Source organism: Ammodytes marinus (assembly GCF_949987685.1).
Source record: "Ammodytes marinus genome assembly, chromosome: 10".
NCBI lineage: Eukaryota > Metazoa > Chordata > Actinopteri > Uranoscopiformes > Ammodytidae > Ammodytes > Ammodytes marinus.
Genome location: NC_137214.1, coordinates 23,127,144 through 23,145,638, shown reverse-complemented (window position 1 = coordinate 23,145,638; position 18,495 = coordinate 23,127,144). Strand labels below are relative to the sequence as shown.

The 18,495-nt window shown below is 38.5% G+C and overlaps 1 protein-coding gene across 1 annotated transcript in view; it reads right to left on the bottom strand.

Annotated features, from left to right (window-relative positions):
- Nucleotides 1–15,398, bottom strand: part of LOC307256128 (teneurin-3) — a 126,509-nt gene extending 111,111 nt beyond the window's left edge. Inside the window, exon 1 of the mRNA XM_080035008.1 lies at nt 15,266–15,398. Coding sequence (XP_079891134.1) covers nt 15,266–15,383 — 118 coding nt within the window. The 5' untranslated portion in view covers nt 15,384–15,398. The remainder of the gene's footprint in view (nt 1–15,265) is intronic.
- Between the last annotated feature and the right edge of the window lie 3,097 nt (nt 15,399–18,495).

Here is an 18,495-nt window from a genome sequence, read left to right as displayed (position 1 = left end):
AGACAAGGAGCTTGCATTATCATCATTTGTGTCCAATAACATACTAGCCCATAGTGAAAATGTGCGCTCATCCTGCATTGTGAAATAGACCAAGAACTTCAAGTAATGTGTAATGTGATGTTAACACACTATACAGCAGCAATTTCCTTCATATTAATGTTTTTATCAGAATACGTTAAAAAAATTCAAATAAAATAAAAGCTGCAGCTCTTGAACCTAGAACCTTGCTTTGCATTCCATGGCGATATGCACATTATAACCATGCACACATCAAAGATTGTTCCTAAATCTCTGCAGGAAACATAATCAATCTGCTCAGTATGCGCGCTGGGACAGCGGGCCATCTCTCCCTTTGAGGATGTCGACGCATTTGACCGATGTGCAGTCGATCCCCCAGATTGTGGCTAATCATCATTACCGGCTGCTGAAACAATGACTTTCCTTCAGCCTGCTTGGCTTCAAGAGGGACACGGGGGACCTGCCGCTTTTTCTTATGGTGGCTTAACACTTGAGTCTGGATTTAAGGAATTAAGGCAGACTTGGACACAACAAAATGTGCACTCTGATCATCCATCCAAGTCATCAACTATTGCCTGGCTTGCACTGCTCCAAAAAATTGGCTTCTCAAATATAACAAAATTCCGCAGGTAGTGTAATTTGGGGAAACTGTGACAGGGTTAGGGTTTCAGTTGAAGGGATTTCATTGATTTGCAGCCCGAAAACAAATGATGATTGCCGCCAAATTCCTAAAAGGAAATACAGAATATAAAACAATGGGAGGGAAATGAGGACAAATGCATAGAAGGCAGCAGTTGGGGAATTCTCCAAAATGGACAGCGGATTATGAAAAATGACTTCTTCCGTACGGTGCTTAAAGGTTAGGTCTCCATTACACAGAGAGCAAAATGTCAGCAGTATCCCCTCAAAGAGTGGACTGTGATATTAATGGAGAGTCCAGGGAATGGGCTTCCCCTGACTGAGTTTCCCCCTGTACCAGACACATTAGTCATTTAGTTGTCACCCAGCACCTGGCGTATACGTAACACTAACATCTACAAACCAAATGACGGAGAGAATATGGCCCACCCTGGTATAAGCAGCCAGTGGTCAAATGAAAGTGGTTCATGAAGTATAATAGAGACTAAAAGTGGTGCTACCCGATAATCTAGCAGCTCTATGCCTGCACAACCCAAGTCGTATTCCAAGACCTATTAGCATAATGTTCCATTTCCTAGCTAATAGTGTACTTTCATTTGGCTCTTAGCTACCTAGGAAACCATAAAGATGGGTGTGGCTAAATACAGGGACTGGTGAAATGCTGCCATCAGGAGCTGTAGAAAGTTCCACCTCACTTTGAAACGGTGCACACAAAATTATCCTCAACTTAAAATTGAACAAAGTAGTGCATCTCCGGTGGTTCCTGCTGAGGAACTGACTCACCAAACCAAAATAAACTGGTGTATGAAAAATGTAAGGAAGAAAATATGTTATCTCCTTGGACTTGGTTTACATATCTGTTTACATGTAGTCCGGAATGAAGGAACCCTCATCAAATTCCTCAAAGCAATCCTCAAAGCTTTTCCCCATGTAATCTAACCGCACAACTTCACTTACAACATTAATGACATGGAATGTTGTTTTCTATGGCAAAGTCACAGCCGTGGACAGAATGACACGATGATTAAACATATTACACAGCGACTCATCACTCACAACGCCACCACTTCTTTTTTAAAGATGCAAAATGGTGTGTGTGTGTGTGATGCAGACTGTGGCGGTGGTGGGTCATTTTTGAGTAATATTCTTTTGCCGTGGTAAATATATTGTGTCATGCAGCAGAGGGTGGAAGAAAGATTCTCTCACAAGCTGTTTTAATGAAGTCCCAAATGTCATCCTCGTACTTCTTTCAAGAGAAAACGCCAAGCAACTCCTCTAGAAGCCCCAGTTGTCCCTCAGTGTGTCTTCAAATGACAAAACAAGCAGCCAGCCTCAGTGAAAGGCAGCCTACATTAAACTAAAAAAAATATTGCTATGGAAATGGGTCAGAGATGGGCGGTAAACAGGTGGTTCAGACCATTAAAGTCCATCTTAATGACTGGGGGCCGTTTGGTGAATAGTTTAAATATCGGTGGGCTCTGATAAGGGTCGGCTTGGAGTCCCCTTTGTCCTGGAAAACGAGTTTTAAGTTTTGCCGACATTATTCCAATAGTAATTTAAATCATTGCCAACCTTTTAATTGCTGCTACATCTTTACAAAAAGGCTAATAGGAAATGAGATTTCATAGTAACAAAATTATAGTGAAAGAAATGTCAATGTAATTTAGTGTTTTTGCGTTAAGTGCGGCAAAGAGCGTCAGAGGCTGAGTTTAAATTAGAGCCAACACATTTTCTCTCAACAATAGTTCGGAGCAGAGAGGGGTGGAGGACGGCAAGGGAGAGCACTCAATTACTGGAGTACTGTGTTTTATATATTCCAGAGGTAAATGCTGCACTGCAGTAATGATTGAAAGACTTATGTTATGGGGGGAATCAGCTGTTTCACATAAACAACTCGATGCAATGTCAATATTTCTATTTAGAAAACTTTACCACTGGCTGGTTATTATTTATAGACACAACACACAAATATTAAGTGATACTAGCGCTTCATTGTAATGGGATTCCATTTCATTTGGCATAATGGGTCATGTTACAATTTCTTAACCCAATGGGAATAATCACCCATAAAGGAGTTTATCTTTTTTCCCCCTTTGTGTTATTTGTTTTCTTCTTCTTTTCTACACAGGCAATTAATGTATTAGTAACCAGTGATACGGTCTTATATTGCCTTATGAGATTGATTAACTTGCCATCAATCTCCATGGGCCTCTTTGCAATGGCAAATGGCAGATAATGTGAGATTCAATACAGGCCTTCCATATCACTCTACACCAAATGTTACCAAAGAGATGAATGAGGCATCAGATGGAACTTTGGTGAGTCCAGCTTTCTCTGGATGGAGACTGTGACATTGTTAATATGATAATACATTAATATAAAAATTAAAAAAATATTGGCAACTACTTTAGTTTTTCTTAAGCAAAACCACTGTCAAAAATCCCAGCTTGTAGCTTGAAAATGAAATAATGAAAGAAATAGGTTGTTTCTATCTTAAAAGTTTGGTAATATAATACAATTAATATAAAATAAATAATACCAAACAATTTAAATAGTTTTGGCATAAAGAGTGAAAAAGATTGAAACAGAATGTAGTATATTGTGTGTTCAACAACAGTCATTATGGATATAAGTTACAACATTGCTTTTGCTATATTCACTTTGCAAACGCATTATTATATTATACAATAGCTTGGCTTGTGTCCATCTTTAGAGCTGCCATGCAAAACTGTGCGGACAGCTCCTTTCAGGTAATGTAGAAAAAGACAATAGCTGCAAACTGCTCTAACCTATTTGCCAAATGGTCTGTCATCTAATGCCCTGGCTCTGCTCTATTGTCTAATCCTCCTGCTGAGACCTCTAAAAGGATACATCGGCCTAATAAGATGAATGGGCTCTGACCCTGGAGCTGCTAAAAGCCAACCTGGCCAATTTATCTGAGTGACCTCTACTCTTGGCAGCGACGGCCCTCACCTCTCTTGGAAGCCTTTAGGCGGGATCAATACCACCAAGGCAAAACAATCCCAAACATTGTGTGTCTACAAGTTTGAGATTTAACAACAACTCAGCCTTTTATGGCCTAGCATTATATGGCAAGGATTGTTAAGTTGGTTGTTTTGTTCTGTACTGTATTTTTCTTATTATATTTACTATGGTTCAACTTTGTTCTGGCGCTGGAAATCCCAAACAACCCTGCTGACTATAATACCTAAAGGGGGAGCTGTCGTTTTAAATAACACGCTGCACAATGTGATTCATGATTAAAGTAAGTTTTATTTGACCTAAAATATTCACGTTAGAATTGGGCTGCCAAATCAGCCCTAATTCAATCAGGTAGTCTCAAATGGCTAATGTAAAACAAGATGAGCAGAGTTATTAAATAGGTTATCTCTGTACTGATTCATCAGTAATTTCATTATGCAAACCACAAATTGTGGCTATTCCAGGGGCCCGGGTTGTAATACGGAGGAGTGCATTTTGCAGGGAAAATAAGATTTTGTCGACCAAATTAAGGATTCTGTTTCATGTTCTGTTGTGTTAGTGTTGGGATGTGTTCAACCGAGATGAAAGGCCTGGCTCGGATAGGCTGACGCTGGATGCGGCGAAGAGAGCCTTCTTCAGGAGAGTATGTTTCCTTTCTTAAGGCAAGACTCAGTTTACATGGTATACGATATCAATCGTTGTCCACAAATCTATATCTGCAAAGTGCTTAGGTTGGCATTGGTGATTAGATGAATTGAATTGAGAACAGTCTGTTACTTGAGCATCCCGTCATAGCTCGGATACCTAATGCCTCTTTCCCCTGCCTCTGAAGTGACCACAGTTTCAGGATGCTTTGCTCTGGGCACTTGGCCAGAAGGCTTTATGTATTCTGATACCATTCATTTTTAATCAGGACCAGAATATCCATCCAAACCCTCTCGAAAGCTGCCTTCGCCCTACAAGACATCAATTTTGTTAGATTTTAATTGATCTGGCAGTCCTCCTTGTTGTCGACTATAGACGTTGACTGGTAATGATATTGGCGGATTCCAAGCGAGAACTGCTGCACCGCGCTCATTCAAAATTCTCCCTCTGTTTTTCTGTATCTTCAGCTGCTTTTCTCTCGTTACAGAATTCTGCATTTTCCCACAATAGCACATAGGGTGTGTGTGTGTGTGTGTGTGGGTGTGTGTGTGTGTGTGTGTGTGTGTGTGTGTGGCAGCTGGAAACATTGTGTGTGTTCAGCATATTTCGCTTGTTTTTTCCACTTTGACGTGCCTAGCCCATCTCCGTGCGCAGCGAGAAGGGGTTTCTTCACATGACTGCTGAGGGGAGAGAGGACATGAGAGCCGGGGAGGGGGAATCTTCTTCTGTGGTATAATGAGTTTGACAATGAAAGTGACACCGCGTCCTCCGTGGACCTTGCCATGTGATCAATCATAACAATGGCTCACCATTTCCTCCTCTAGATACTGACCTTTCTCCCTTCAGGGGGGGAAGAGAGTAGTTGTTGGAGTGTGTGTTTGTGTGTATGTACCTCTACTTTTGCCATCATGCTCTTACCAATCATCCCTCGAAGTCCCTCTACACAGCCATTAAAGTGTCCTATACCAGAGTGCCCTTTTCTCAGCCGAAAGGCTAAAATGGCCCGAAAAAGTGCCCAACTTAGGGGATATGATCCATTTTATTCTGGTCTAAACTATATTTTAACACTTGGATAACATACTTAGAAGTATTATACATTTGTTTATAATATATATAGATTTTTTGAGGGGGAGGGGGGGGGGTTAAGCTTAAGTATTTAAAATCCCATCACCTGAACCGCTTACAAGGTGATTTTATGCCATTACTCCAGTGAGAGACTGCCAAGATTTTATGCAAATATCAACGAGTGAGATTATTTTGGGCTTTTTCTCTCAAAGTTCGGCGCCCATAGCTAAAAGAGTGACAGATAGAGGAATGACATGTGGAGGAAGCCATTAGCGTGTGGGTGATCCTACAGGGTTTTGGCAGGGCCCGCCTCCGTGCTCCTGTCTCTCAGATGAGCCAACGGGACGTCTCCTCAGCAGCTTTACTCACTGCTTTTCCCGTGCATCTCTGTCCATTTTTGTGGATCATCTTGACTGCTTCTTTAGCTAAACATTTTTAAATAAATCTCACAAAAAAATCAGCACTATCAAAATCATCTAAATATGCTTCAAATGTCCCATGTCGGCAGTGAAAGCGTCTAGAGGCGGTTTTATAGACATTTTTATGTCACTCTTATTCTTAATGTTACTTTTATCCACATGGCAGAAGTAAACACTGTCTGTAATGTCTTTAAAACCAACATAAAAAATTGGATCAATACACAGCTTCACTTGGCAAATTGTTGTGTGCGATAACTCAAGTGGGCATATTGTCAAGAAAAAGCCTGAAGGTATACGATTGTAAAAGGAGAACTATATTTTTTTTTATGGTGCTACTTTCATGGACACATTTAACTGAGGAGAGTGCTCCTGGTATGACTTTACAAGGTTAAACAGAGCTTGGGGGAAACAAAACACATGCATGATAAAGTGAATAAATAAATAATGAGAGAAGTAAAGAACAAAATACATGACAGACTTTTGTTATTATGTACGGTGCCTGGATACTGTTGTGCTTCTAACCATTCAAATTATTAGGAAAAGCCAGCTGATAAATAAAGCTTATTTGTTGAATTTTACAAGAGCATATGTTTGGTTGGTTTCAATTATAAAGAAAGCTAGACCAGATGGGGCAAAAAAAAAAAAAAAAAAAAAAAGGTACTGTATCAAAGCATTCACTGCTGCTCGCTAAGCTTACTACTCCATGCCCTTGATTATAATTGAAGGCGACTCCGAGGAACATATAACCATTTCTGTGAGCTTCTTTATTCTTTCATCGTCTGAATAATGGCGGCTGGATGGTGAGAGGACACAGCTCAGGGAAATTCTAAGAAGAAAATACACCTGAATCTATAAAAAGGTGAAAATGAAGGCCTTATAGATATACATTATCGTTAACACTCTTCTGAACTGCAGGCTACATTAGTTTAGCTCCCATCAAAACCCATCCACCTTATCAACAAAATGTTTGGGACTATTTGAGATACAGTCTACGTAAATTAAGAATGAAGCCCCTTGATTTGGGGGCATTGTTGAAGCAAGATGAAACGCTCACATGATGAAAACTGTGAAATCCTGTGTGATGTCAAGGCCTTTTGATGAAACATGTATGTGTGTGTATAAAAGACATAACACATTTCCATTGCAGATGAAAAGATCCAGTAGTATAATTCGCAGTGAAAAAAAAATTGCTTTTATTTTGCGTCAAGAAAAAAATTATAGCGATTCTACCCAATTAAGACAATACAATTGGAGGCATATTTTCGTCATTTTAACTTTGACTTTTTTTTTTTATTATATTCACTATTTAAAAGAGATGTTTGTTTTAGCATGACTTACGTAATAAGCTTTTGACATTGCTTTTTGACGCTACTGCAGCCTACAGCAATATTTCTGAAACATTCAAATTTTTCCCTCTGATGATCATAAATGACATCAGCAAACGAGACCATCAGTGCAAAGAATGCTATTTTTATATCGGTTTTCTTAATGCCTTTGTCATGGGTACGCTCAGCCTGGAACTACAGCTGGCGTAGTAAAAATATTACCGCTTTTGGCCAAACGGGGTGCAAGAATATACACAAACTGAAAGTTCCTCGTAGCACCTTTAAATTATATAGCCCATTCAAAACCTGCAGCTTTGGGCGCAGTGTTTTGCTCAAGTACACCTTGGAAACAATGGACAAATACCACTTTCAAACACACACCAAAAACAGAGACGTCTTCTACATCCGGATAAGACCACAGCAAAGAAATCACCTTGACGTTCTAACATTTTTTTTTTTTTACTGACAACCTCCAACCCAGAGGAGAGCAAAGGTCAGGCCACAGCACTGTGACAAGATATAAAACACATTCCTGTGTCCCAAGATGGGGGAGAGAGAGAGAAAGGAGGTCGGAAAAGGAAGAAGACATGAATCCATTACATTGGCTGCTTGGTGATAGTCTGGGGAACGCTGTATGAAGGAGCAGAAGCACTCCACTGAAAAGAGAAAATATCTATTTCAGCTAATATTAAACGGGGGGAAAAAAATAAACAACGACCTAGATACTACAGTATATCCTGACTTCTCAACGTTTGTCTGTCCGTCTTTTCATATATATATTCATATATTAATATTAATAAAAGATTGTATCATTTAACGATTAATATCTCTCACGGTTTAAATCTTCTTGGGCTACGCATGCAAACATGGGAGTGAGAGTTTCTTAATGTTCCGCTTGATAAGCAATTACTGTAACAAACCTATTTCTATCCGCCCATTGTTTTCAGTCCACATCTCAGGAGACTATAAAGAAGAAAAAAACTGATGGCTGCTGAGGAGATGCCAGTCATACATGTAATTAGGAACAACACAATTGGACCTACACTCTAATATGTGTTTTCTTCTATTGATATTCATAGAGTAGAAAATGGCTTCCTGACTATTTCCGTATTGCCTGGTAATACAATCACTCTATTAGTCTGTGTGATGAAGTGAAATGAGCCGTTTTCTCTTGAGGATGGTAAATATTGGCCTCTGGTTATTGACACCTGCAGAGTAATTCCTAAATCGTAAATAACATGTTGTGCAGTCCGGCACCAAGCAAGAGTGAGCCAGGTACGAAGCTAAGACAGTGGCGTCAGTCATACTGGGTGAAACTTAAATTGGATAGGCCAAATGTTCATGTTCAATGATGAGGTGACAATGTATAGATGTGGGACAAATCAGACTATTTAACACTAGCTGTGGCAGAAAAACCCAAATGTCTGTTTACAAAACTTTTTATTGGCCGTTTATGGACACAACATAGTAGGTTCAATCTTTGAACTGAAGCTGAAACAAATAATTTGACTAATACATTTCTGGATTGATAGACTATGTATCGCCAACTCTTTTGATAATGGATTCATCTTTTTAGTCGTTTATGATTCAAAAAGAAAAAGAGATTAGTTTGTTTTAACTTGCCAAATGTGAGGATTTGCTATTTTTTTTTAAAATATCATTGTCAAATGAATCTCCTTGGATTTTGGAATGTTGGTCGCACAGAACAACACAATGGGGGGGATATCACTTTCAGCTCGAATTGTTTTCATATTAATAGATCAAATGGATGGAATGGAACGGATTGATAAAAAATAACACATATTTCTACAACATCATCTTGTGTCTTAACATGGATGATAGCAGTGTGAACTATATATCTTCAAAGTATTAAAAGGAATATAGTTGAGTCAGGGAAATCGGGTTGGCGCTCATTGGAATGCAAATTTATACAGCAAGCCACTCCAAAAGTCTAATCAGATCATCCCCTCTGTAGGGGGTAAGCTGTGGTGTGAACAGAAACTTTTTCACCATGTGTTGCACTTGTGAAAACGTCTTCTCAAGAAGAGTGTGTCTGCACGCAAATACACTGCAGCCAAAAAGACCCAAGGAGATGTTACACAATGTATCTGGGGAAGGGGGCTGAGCCGTCGAAAAGGATAAATCGAAATTCCAATATGGCCGGTCAAGTTTGTCATTTGCTCTGAAGAAATATTCAAATGTCACTGACCTTTTGCTCTGCGCAGAAAACGGGTTCAATGACCTCATCCTCCAAGGTTTTCCAAACTACTCCAAAGAAATAGAAAATCCATTTTTTTCACAGCACTGACGGCAGCACCTGCTATGATGACACCTCGGCACGTCACCACTGACATATCCATTGTAGCCCCCATCACTAACAATATGAGCACTTAACTGTCGAACAGCAACCCGCAAGCAGGGAAGTGATGACAATAAATGATGGCAATCAAAAGCGATGCGTCCTCGTCTTTGAGCTTTATCTTGTACCTTAGGCAAGACACCTATCCCAGCTCCTACAGTATTAACAAATGATGAAATTCTTTCCCTTTGCCAGTTTTAGGAAGGGATCTTCAAATAACATCACAGATGGCCAGCCCTTTTGACAAAAAAAGAAAAAAAGAAAGAAAAAAAAGAACCTCTCTGATGTTATTTATTCTTTTAGTGGTTGGCTTGTGCCATATTGAATTATGAAAGTGGCGAGGGAGGATTTCTGCCTGCTGCGATCAATAGGATGATTCCACTGTCACAATAGAAGGCACAGATCTGAGACAGCAGTTTGACAGATGGCGTGTCACCTTCTTCAGTGAGGCGTCCCACGTGCTCGTGCATTTATGTGTGTGTGTGTGTGTGTGTGTGTGTGTGTTCGTGCACGAGAGTGTGTGTGTGTGTGTGTGTGTGCACGCGTTTGTTTCTGTGCAGATCTCTTCACTTTTGCTAGATGTTTTTTTAATCTTGAGGAGATAAAGTGTGAGAAACAAATTGAGATATGTGAGTGTTTGCGGGCCCGTGAGTGTGTGTCTGTTTGTGTGTGCGGCAGACAGAATAAGGGGAGAGACGCAGAGTCAGAGAACATGAGTACATGCACACAGAGAAGTATGTTAGAGGGTGGCTGGTATGCTTTCATACACCCACCCAAAAAGCCTTTGGTGCTTGCTGTGCAACAGCACACTTTGCTTTGACTCCGCTACTGATTTAATTAACCTTTTACTGGCACTGTTCGAACAACGATTATGGGAGCGATAGTCAACTGTAAAATGTGTACCACTGCAATGTGGACCTGTAACTCTGACAAATTGAAATTATTTTCTGATGCATTCTCCCTCGTAAACACTCCACAACACGGATGTAAAGACATACAGTATAAGGCACTATCAATTACTATTATTACTATCATTATTATTATTATTATTATTATTATTATTATTATTATTATTATTATTATTATTATTATTATTATTATTATTATTATTATTAGTATAACTGCTTTAGTCAAACTAGCCATTTCCACGCAGAATGGGACGCATTTGTTCTTGCCTTTCAAAATTCCTTTGGAAAGAAGGTGCATGCCAGAGCAAGAAGTGATGTTTCTTTAACAACGGATGACAGGCATTGCAGTGGAAGTCCCTTCATTCTAACCAGGGGTCAGCAGACGCCAAGCCCCGCCATTGAATGACAATCCCCATGTGTGACGGTTATACAGCCGCGGAGAGCTGTCACGAGCTACTGCAGTGCTGTGTAGCTGCAGTACCTAACAAGTATGAGTGTGAGCTTTTTTTCACACCCTATTAGGAATACAACTCAACTGGGCCATGCTATGTTTCTATGTGGTGCAGTCATTCATGTTTTATGAGGGGTACAATATTGATTCTGAAAAAAGCGCATCAAGAAAAAGAAAAATCCCCACCTCTATTTGTCTGTGATCAATTTTTACACAGTGGGTTGGCTATATGTTGACCTGGCAGCTTAAAATATAAATATATATATCACAACACTAACACTTCAACCTTAACTATAATAATGTATTATTAAAAAGCATATATAACATATATATATTGCAGTGAAGCGCTGTAGTGGACTGAGAACTGCCATTGACCCCCATTGAAAGCTTGTGCCCCACAGATGGCTTTGTTTAAACTTTAAAGTGATTGTACACTTTTTTAAATGAGCATATTTTCTGTTCTCATTCAAAATGCTGTGTGCTTGTTACATTCTAAATTATAGCATCTGCCATTGTAACAGGTTAACACGATTCCATTTCTATTCGATTTAGAGTGGGTAAAATTACATTTTACAAGAAGAACAAGACTTACAAGAAGAGCAAGTCTGTTCAATTTTCCAATAATTTCAAACCAAATTCCACACATTTTATTGACAACTCCTCGCCTGCATTGGGTCTGAAAATACCCAGGGACGTGAAGTGACCCACTTTCTAACAGCAGGCAAGTCCACTGCTAATACACTTTTTTTGAATCTATATTTTTTGCAGAACAAATGAAGTAAAATCAATTGGGCTGTATGAAACCATTTTGTGTCTGGGTATTTTCCTCAGTAATCAGGGTTTGAAAAGCAGCTCCATTGTATTTCTTTGCTCATATGTGCATTTACTCCTCCTTTTTTCCCAAAACATTTAAAAAACATTTTCTACATTGAATTCGCTCAATTATATTAATAAAAGTGAGATTTTGTGACTTTAATTTAATGTTGCAATGGGAATGTGGATTTAGTTGAACAACTTTTTATTTCTCCTAATTAGCAACCATAAAATAGAAAATATTGACAGATAAAAACGTGAACTAACAGTAAACTGGTTGAAGCTGCATTTTGTCTCACTTTTACTGAGGATTACAATGTTTTAAACGTTTAATTATTTTTAAATTAGGATGCCACTTATATCAAAGTTACACAAAAAATTAATGATAAATAAATAATTAAATTAGGCAAGCTTTATATTATATACTGTATATATAGTATACACACATATATATTAGTGGGTGTGTTTGGGTATGGCAAGCTATTACTATAGACACAATGATTTTCTAAGAGCAATTATAGCTAACATTTTCTTTATGTGTTAACAAGTATATACTGTAAAAAAAAAGATATTCAAATGAAGAAAATATTATTGAGCATAACATTTTTCATACCGTTCCTGCGGGAGATACTTTATAGTTTGTGAACAGAATGGCGTCATCGATTGAGATATGTAGGGAGTGCTTAAATCACATGGTCAATTGTCCAAAAAGAAAGCCAATAAAACGCTTGAATCAATTGAGTTTGATTGCAGGGGATTCGGTCAGTGGTACGGGATTAGGTTAAGTAAGTATAAAATCAATGATGGTTGCTTAACTGATTTCCTCTATTTATTTATTTTTACAAACATTTTCATTAGAAAACAACTTGTATAATAAATAATATGTTTTGTTTGATATGTATGGTTGTCATGTTATGGGCAAGTATAATGCAATCAGGGGCTTGGCTTTGAAAAAAATGTAATTATTATAATGCAAGCGAGGTGAAAAGGTGGATATCAAACAACTTTAGCTCACACGTGATTTAAAAAAAAAGAAAATTGCAGGCTGGGGCCTCTCTATTCCACAGAAAAATGAAACTATACCCCAGTCATGGGTGCTAAAATGTAAATGTAACACTGTAGAGAACAGCCACTCTGTCGCTTCTGTCTCTGCGGCTGCACTCAGTGGATTATTTGAAGCTGCAGATGGACAAGATGACCACTCAGGGTTTCATCTTTAAGAAAGGTGAACCTCTTTTTCTTGGATCACAAATGCTATTAATTTGCAGATACTCTGTTAATGTGGAAAAGGCTTGAGGTACTTGTCTGCGTCGAACACTGCGTAGAACAGAGCAAATTAGAATGAAATATTGAGTTCATTTATGAATAAGTGGGGCTGAACGGCCCCTCGCCAGAGCTTCTGCATGCATATTCAGTTGATGGAAACCTTTGGATGGGTCATTTCTCTTAGCTGCTTCATTAAATAGTGAAAGTCAAAAGTGCAATGTATCCTGACAAAAAAAAATAAAAAAAGGAAAGGAAAGGAAATGAAAGGAAAGGAAAGAAAGAAAGAAAAGAAAAGTGAGATCTATATAGAGGTGGAACCGTTAAGGTTTGACTTTGATACGGCTCAACATTGTGAAGATAAAAAATCACTTGAGATAAAAACATAAAAAAAGCATAAACTTTAATATCACACCAGACTCACATTGCTCCTTCCAACAGAGCGGTTTCGGTATAATAACATGACGTGCAGTAAAAAGAACAGAACGCAACGTACATTTAAATAAATTAGTTCTTAGGTGTTTTTGCTTTGTGCAACATTAAAGAAAAATATGTGGCACCCAGGAGAAATATCTGTATTGTGTTTATTTTCCCTTTAATACAAATAATTGAGACAATATTGAGATAGAGGAAGTCTCAGTGGGACGTCTCACTGACTTGAGCCAAAGACATTCCAGAGGAGGTGTGTGTGTGTGTGTGTGTGTGTGTGGTGTGTGTGTGTGTGTGTGTGTGTGTGTGTGTGTGTGTGTGTGTGTGTGTGTGTGTGTGTGTGTGTGTGTGTGTGTTCATACAACTAAAGTAGTGGCGGGGAAGGTGCAATGGAAGCTCAATAGACAACCCACTGAAGCACAACTCTGCATTGTCTTGCAGAGTATAGAGCAATGAGTGGTGATGTGGTTTTTCATGCTTGGCATGTGCGGCAACAAATGTGACTGGAGCTGCGAGCTAAGGAGGTGAGGGTCATGTTTGCCAGCACCTCTGTGGTTATGCTGAGCTTTTAGTGACTTACATATGTACGCAGTGTATTCGGGCAAAAAGCAAAGACCAGACAGTGGAACAAATACATGCTTTTGAATTCTGATAGTATTTTTGGGAAAAAGGTAAAATACTTACTACGCTTCCTCCCCCCTACCCTACAGACAAGCTCCCCATGATGAATACTGCCATTAAGAAAATGACTTGTCTCAAATGTCAGACTGTAGCCAATGTTTTTCTGAATCAAAATTGATAGCAGAGGATCAAGACACTTTCCTTTTGTACCCTTTCTTTAATGTCTCTTGCCAGCAAAGTGTAATCAAGGCTAATTATTTTAACTGCCTGCCACTCTTTGACATCATCAGTTTGTTAAAATAATTTTGAGATGTCTTGTAATGGGCGACGGCTCACACTGTGACAATGATGAATGAAGTGCAATGCCAAGGAGCACTCAACATCAGAAAAGAAATAGAAATGTATCTAAACCTAGATGGATATAGATTTGCACATTAAACATATGAAGATGAGTGGATGAATTCATGTAATAAGAGGGGAAAAATATCACTCATTTTGAAGTTAGGGATGAAAAGACCCAATGCACTTCATTAAAAAAATTTAAAAAACAGCTGACTGCTGGAAGAAAATACTGTTGAAAACCAGCAAAATGTGCCATTTTAAATTAGCCTACAAGATATATAGAGGAGTTTCCAAACTGCAAACTAACCTTCCATGAATCAATGTGAACAAAACCAAGAGGGAACATGGAGGGAAAAAATGATAAAACTCTGGAAATTGAACAGCAACACAGCTATCTTATAATGCACTGCCTCCATTTGACGCAACAAAGATTTACCCTCTTCAAGCAGAGAACCGCAACACACTCCGTCTCAGGTTTCCAGCGCGAACAAATTTGCACTTCAAACCGTTGTAACCCGTTTAATCAGTCATTGTGCATGCCCAGTCAACCACTGCAGAATTTCTAAGCAAAAAAATCTCAGACCGAGGCACACAAAGCTATCTTTGATTATACGCTAGCCCATGGGGAAACTTTATCAAACTCCTCTTCTTTCCTGTGGAGAGGGGGACCAGGTGACTAGCAGCAAACTACTCAATCGAGAGGCTGGATTCATTTCTTGCATGCGGCGAATGGAATCCAACGCCTTTGATCCCACAGAAAAAAGCCAGCCACAAATACCTCTCTCCACAAGATGCCAGCCAATCAAAGATGCTTTTCCACTCCCTTTTCCACCAATCAGCTCCTTGTATCCAGCCCTAACCTTAATCCAACATACACCGCAAAAGCCTACTTTTTCGACATGGCGCATGAGCATGAACCGCAAAACAAATGAGATTTTTTTTTAAAGACAAAAAGAATTATAAAAAAGTTTGCGTGCCCTACTCACCCATCTCATTGTCCGATTTATTGTCCATTTCCGTGTCGGTGAGCGTGAGTGCTGAGTTGGAGCGGCTGGAGAGGCATGAATTCTGCCCCGACTTTAACCCCGTTCCCCATAGAGTCATGGTACGTTCCGGTGATACAGGTTCATGGTTTTGTGTGGCTGCTGCTACAGCTGAGGCGGGCGGCCCTCTGGAGTAGCTGCTGAGTGGGTGGGAGAGGCCCGTCTCGGGGCATAGCGCCAAGCCTCTGCGGGCCGTTGGTGGTGGTGGCTCACAAATCCCCAGTTGCCTCAGCGAAAATGTCTGCCCTGTGAATGACACCAGTTGTAAAGTTTAACAAACCAAAGCAACAACATGGTTAATGGCCAAGAGAAAGGGGCTGCTTAAAAAACACTTAACATCTAAAAGCAAAAGGGTGGAAAGGGGAGAAAGGGTAATTGTCAAATTAAGAAAAAAGCCTCAACAACGTCCTCCTCCCCCAAGATACTTAACACTCATCAACTACATCAAGATGCTCCAGAGCAATTTCTCACACTGAAATGGCACAGTGCAGCTCCAACTTGATTTCAAAATAAAGTGAACATTATGAAATGACCTACTTTGATGAGACATTTAAAAACCTCAAATCAAGCTGTTTTTGTTCATCTTCACGTATGAAAAATTTAAGAACATTTTATTTTCTCCCATTTATTATTTATTGTTTTCAGAAACTGTTCCAGACAGTGCGGCATTCACAATAAATTGTTACACAATACATGTGTTGTCTCTTCTTTTGAAATTACTTGAGGCTCTGGTAATAATAGTCTGCCATGCCTTCAAAGACACTGCATCATCTTAGCATAATTAATGTATTAATTATATATATATATATATATATATATATATATATATATATATATATATATATATATATATATATATATATATATATATATATATATATATATATAGCTATATATATATTTTTTTTTAAAGAGATGCAGGAATATTGCCAACAAACAGAAAAACCTCATGTTGTCCTCATTAGGAAGCCTAAGAACTAACATCAATATGCATTTCCCGCATATTGATGTTTCACTGCATATCTGTCATTTGAAACTTACTTTAGTCTTCCATATGTAACATTTAAGACACAGATAGAACATGTATACAATTATTATTCATGTGATAGACCTGATACTGGAATAATTTGAGCTAAATCTCTCTCAAGGATACCATTTCTATATTTGCATTTGAATATATTTTAGCCGTAAACTACAGTTCATCAGGTAAGCTCCACTGAAAGCATAAATATTTACCATGTTTTCACTCACATATTAAAAATCATTGGTGCTGCACTGTTTTTAAATCAAAAATGGATTTTTAGGATTTCAAGGATAGAAATGTGAACACTGCTGAATAAACAACATTAAAAATAAATGATACCCAGTGTAAATGCTGTCCAGGATGAACAAAATGTTTTAGGTCAAATTTAAAGTCACAGAGAAAGTAAACATTGCAATTTCCTTTACAATTTATTTTCTGTTGCAGAAAAAACCTTGTAAGTGTGCAACATCTGAAAATGAAAATGTCTGAAAATGTTAGGAGCTACAAAAAATATATTTCTGAACATTAAAATCAATACCAATTTAGATGGTCATAAGATAAAGAGTTATTTCATACTCTGCCACACACACACACACACACACACACACACACACACACACACACACACACACACACACACACACACACACTCACCTACTCTCTCACAAACAAACTAGGGCTGTAACGATATGTGTATCAAACCGAGAATCGCGATACACAGAGCCACGAACCCTCATCGCGGTGTGAATAGGCCGAAACACGATTTTTTTCTTTTTTTTAGGCTTAAGTTTTGGATAAAAGGTTTGGTGAAGGAAGCTGTAGCTGTTGAGTGTTTATTTGTTTTCTAACTTGATTTTTGGTTTACAGCACAGTTCAAATAACAGTGTATTTTGTCACAGAGAAGAGGGACATTTTGGTTATTTATTTATTCATGTTGCTTATATTGTTCTTTGTGTTCAAATGTTACATTAGTTAAATGTTATTATAAATGTTATTTAAATAAAATGCTTTTCAAATTTCAAAAATCGTTGTATGTACCGAATCGTGGGGCATAAATCGTGATACAAATCGAATTGTGAGTTTTGTATTGTTACAGCCCTAAAACACACACACACACACACACACACACACACACACACACACACACACACACACACACACACACACATATATATATATAGTTTATACACCCATCTACACCAAATATGTTCTTTACTTGCTTCCTAATGATTAACATTACATCTGACATTTACTCAGGTGATGTAAGAAACGGCCATTAACATTAAGTGCGCAGATTTGAAAAGGACATAAAGAAAACTAGCATTAGTCCCACAAATTCATCTTAATCCCATTTGTCCTATAACAAGGTACCAATTAGCACCAAGAAAATGTAAGGGAGTAATGGATGAATTTCCTAATTGCATTCTCATGAGCCAAAAGGAGTCATTTAAATAGAATAAACTGCTCAAACTTTTTAATTACAGAAATCAGAGCAGTTTCCAATGGCCAATTTAAGGAGTGGGTTATTTACTGAGCATTTTACCTAATTATTTTAACACAGTGCAGCAGGGTATGAGCATTTCATAAGGTCAGTGTCCTGCTGCATTCCCCCCAATGTGAGCTTTGTCTGAAAATTTGGGACCATAATAAGAACTAAATTGTGCCTTTGTTTGACATTTTCTAATTGTGTTTAGCACCCTGTCGCATCCTGACATTGTGGAGGACACAACTAAGTAAACAAAACAAATGACAAAATCCCTGCCTCCATGTTCATTTGCTGACAACATTTCAGACTGTTAAAGGGATTCTTTTGTTTTGCCACACATTTAGCCTTCAAACTGGAACCTCAGATGTTCTATTCACATTTCCCTCTTCAGAATTTGTCAACGACAAAAGCTGCAAGGTCCCACCGTGAATACACAGACACTTTAAGCTATACTAAATCACCCTTTTTTGTTTAGCAGCCAGCCAAGGTCATCCAAGCAATAATGTGGGCTTAAAAAGTCAAACAGTTTGTCTTTACTAGCATATCCATGGCCTGCTTGAACAACCACACCACTTAGCTTGTATTATGGAGATTCATTTACCGGCATTGAAAAAAAACTAAAAATAAACCCTTCCGGAAATATTTGCTCCTGCTGCTGCTGTG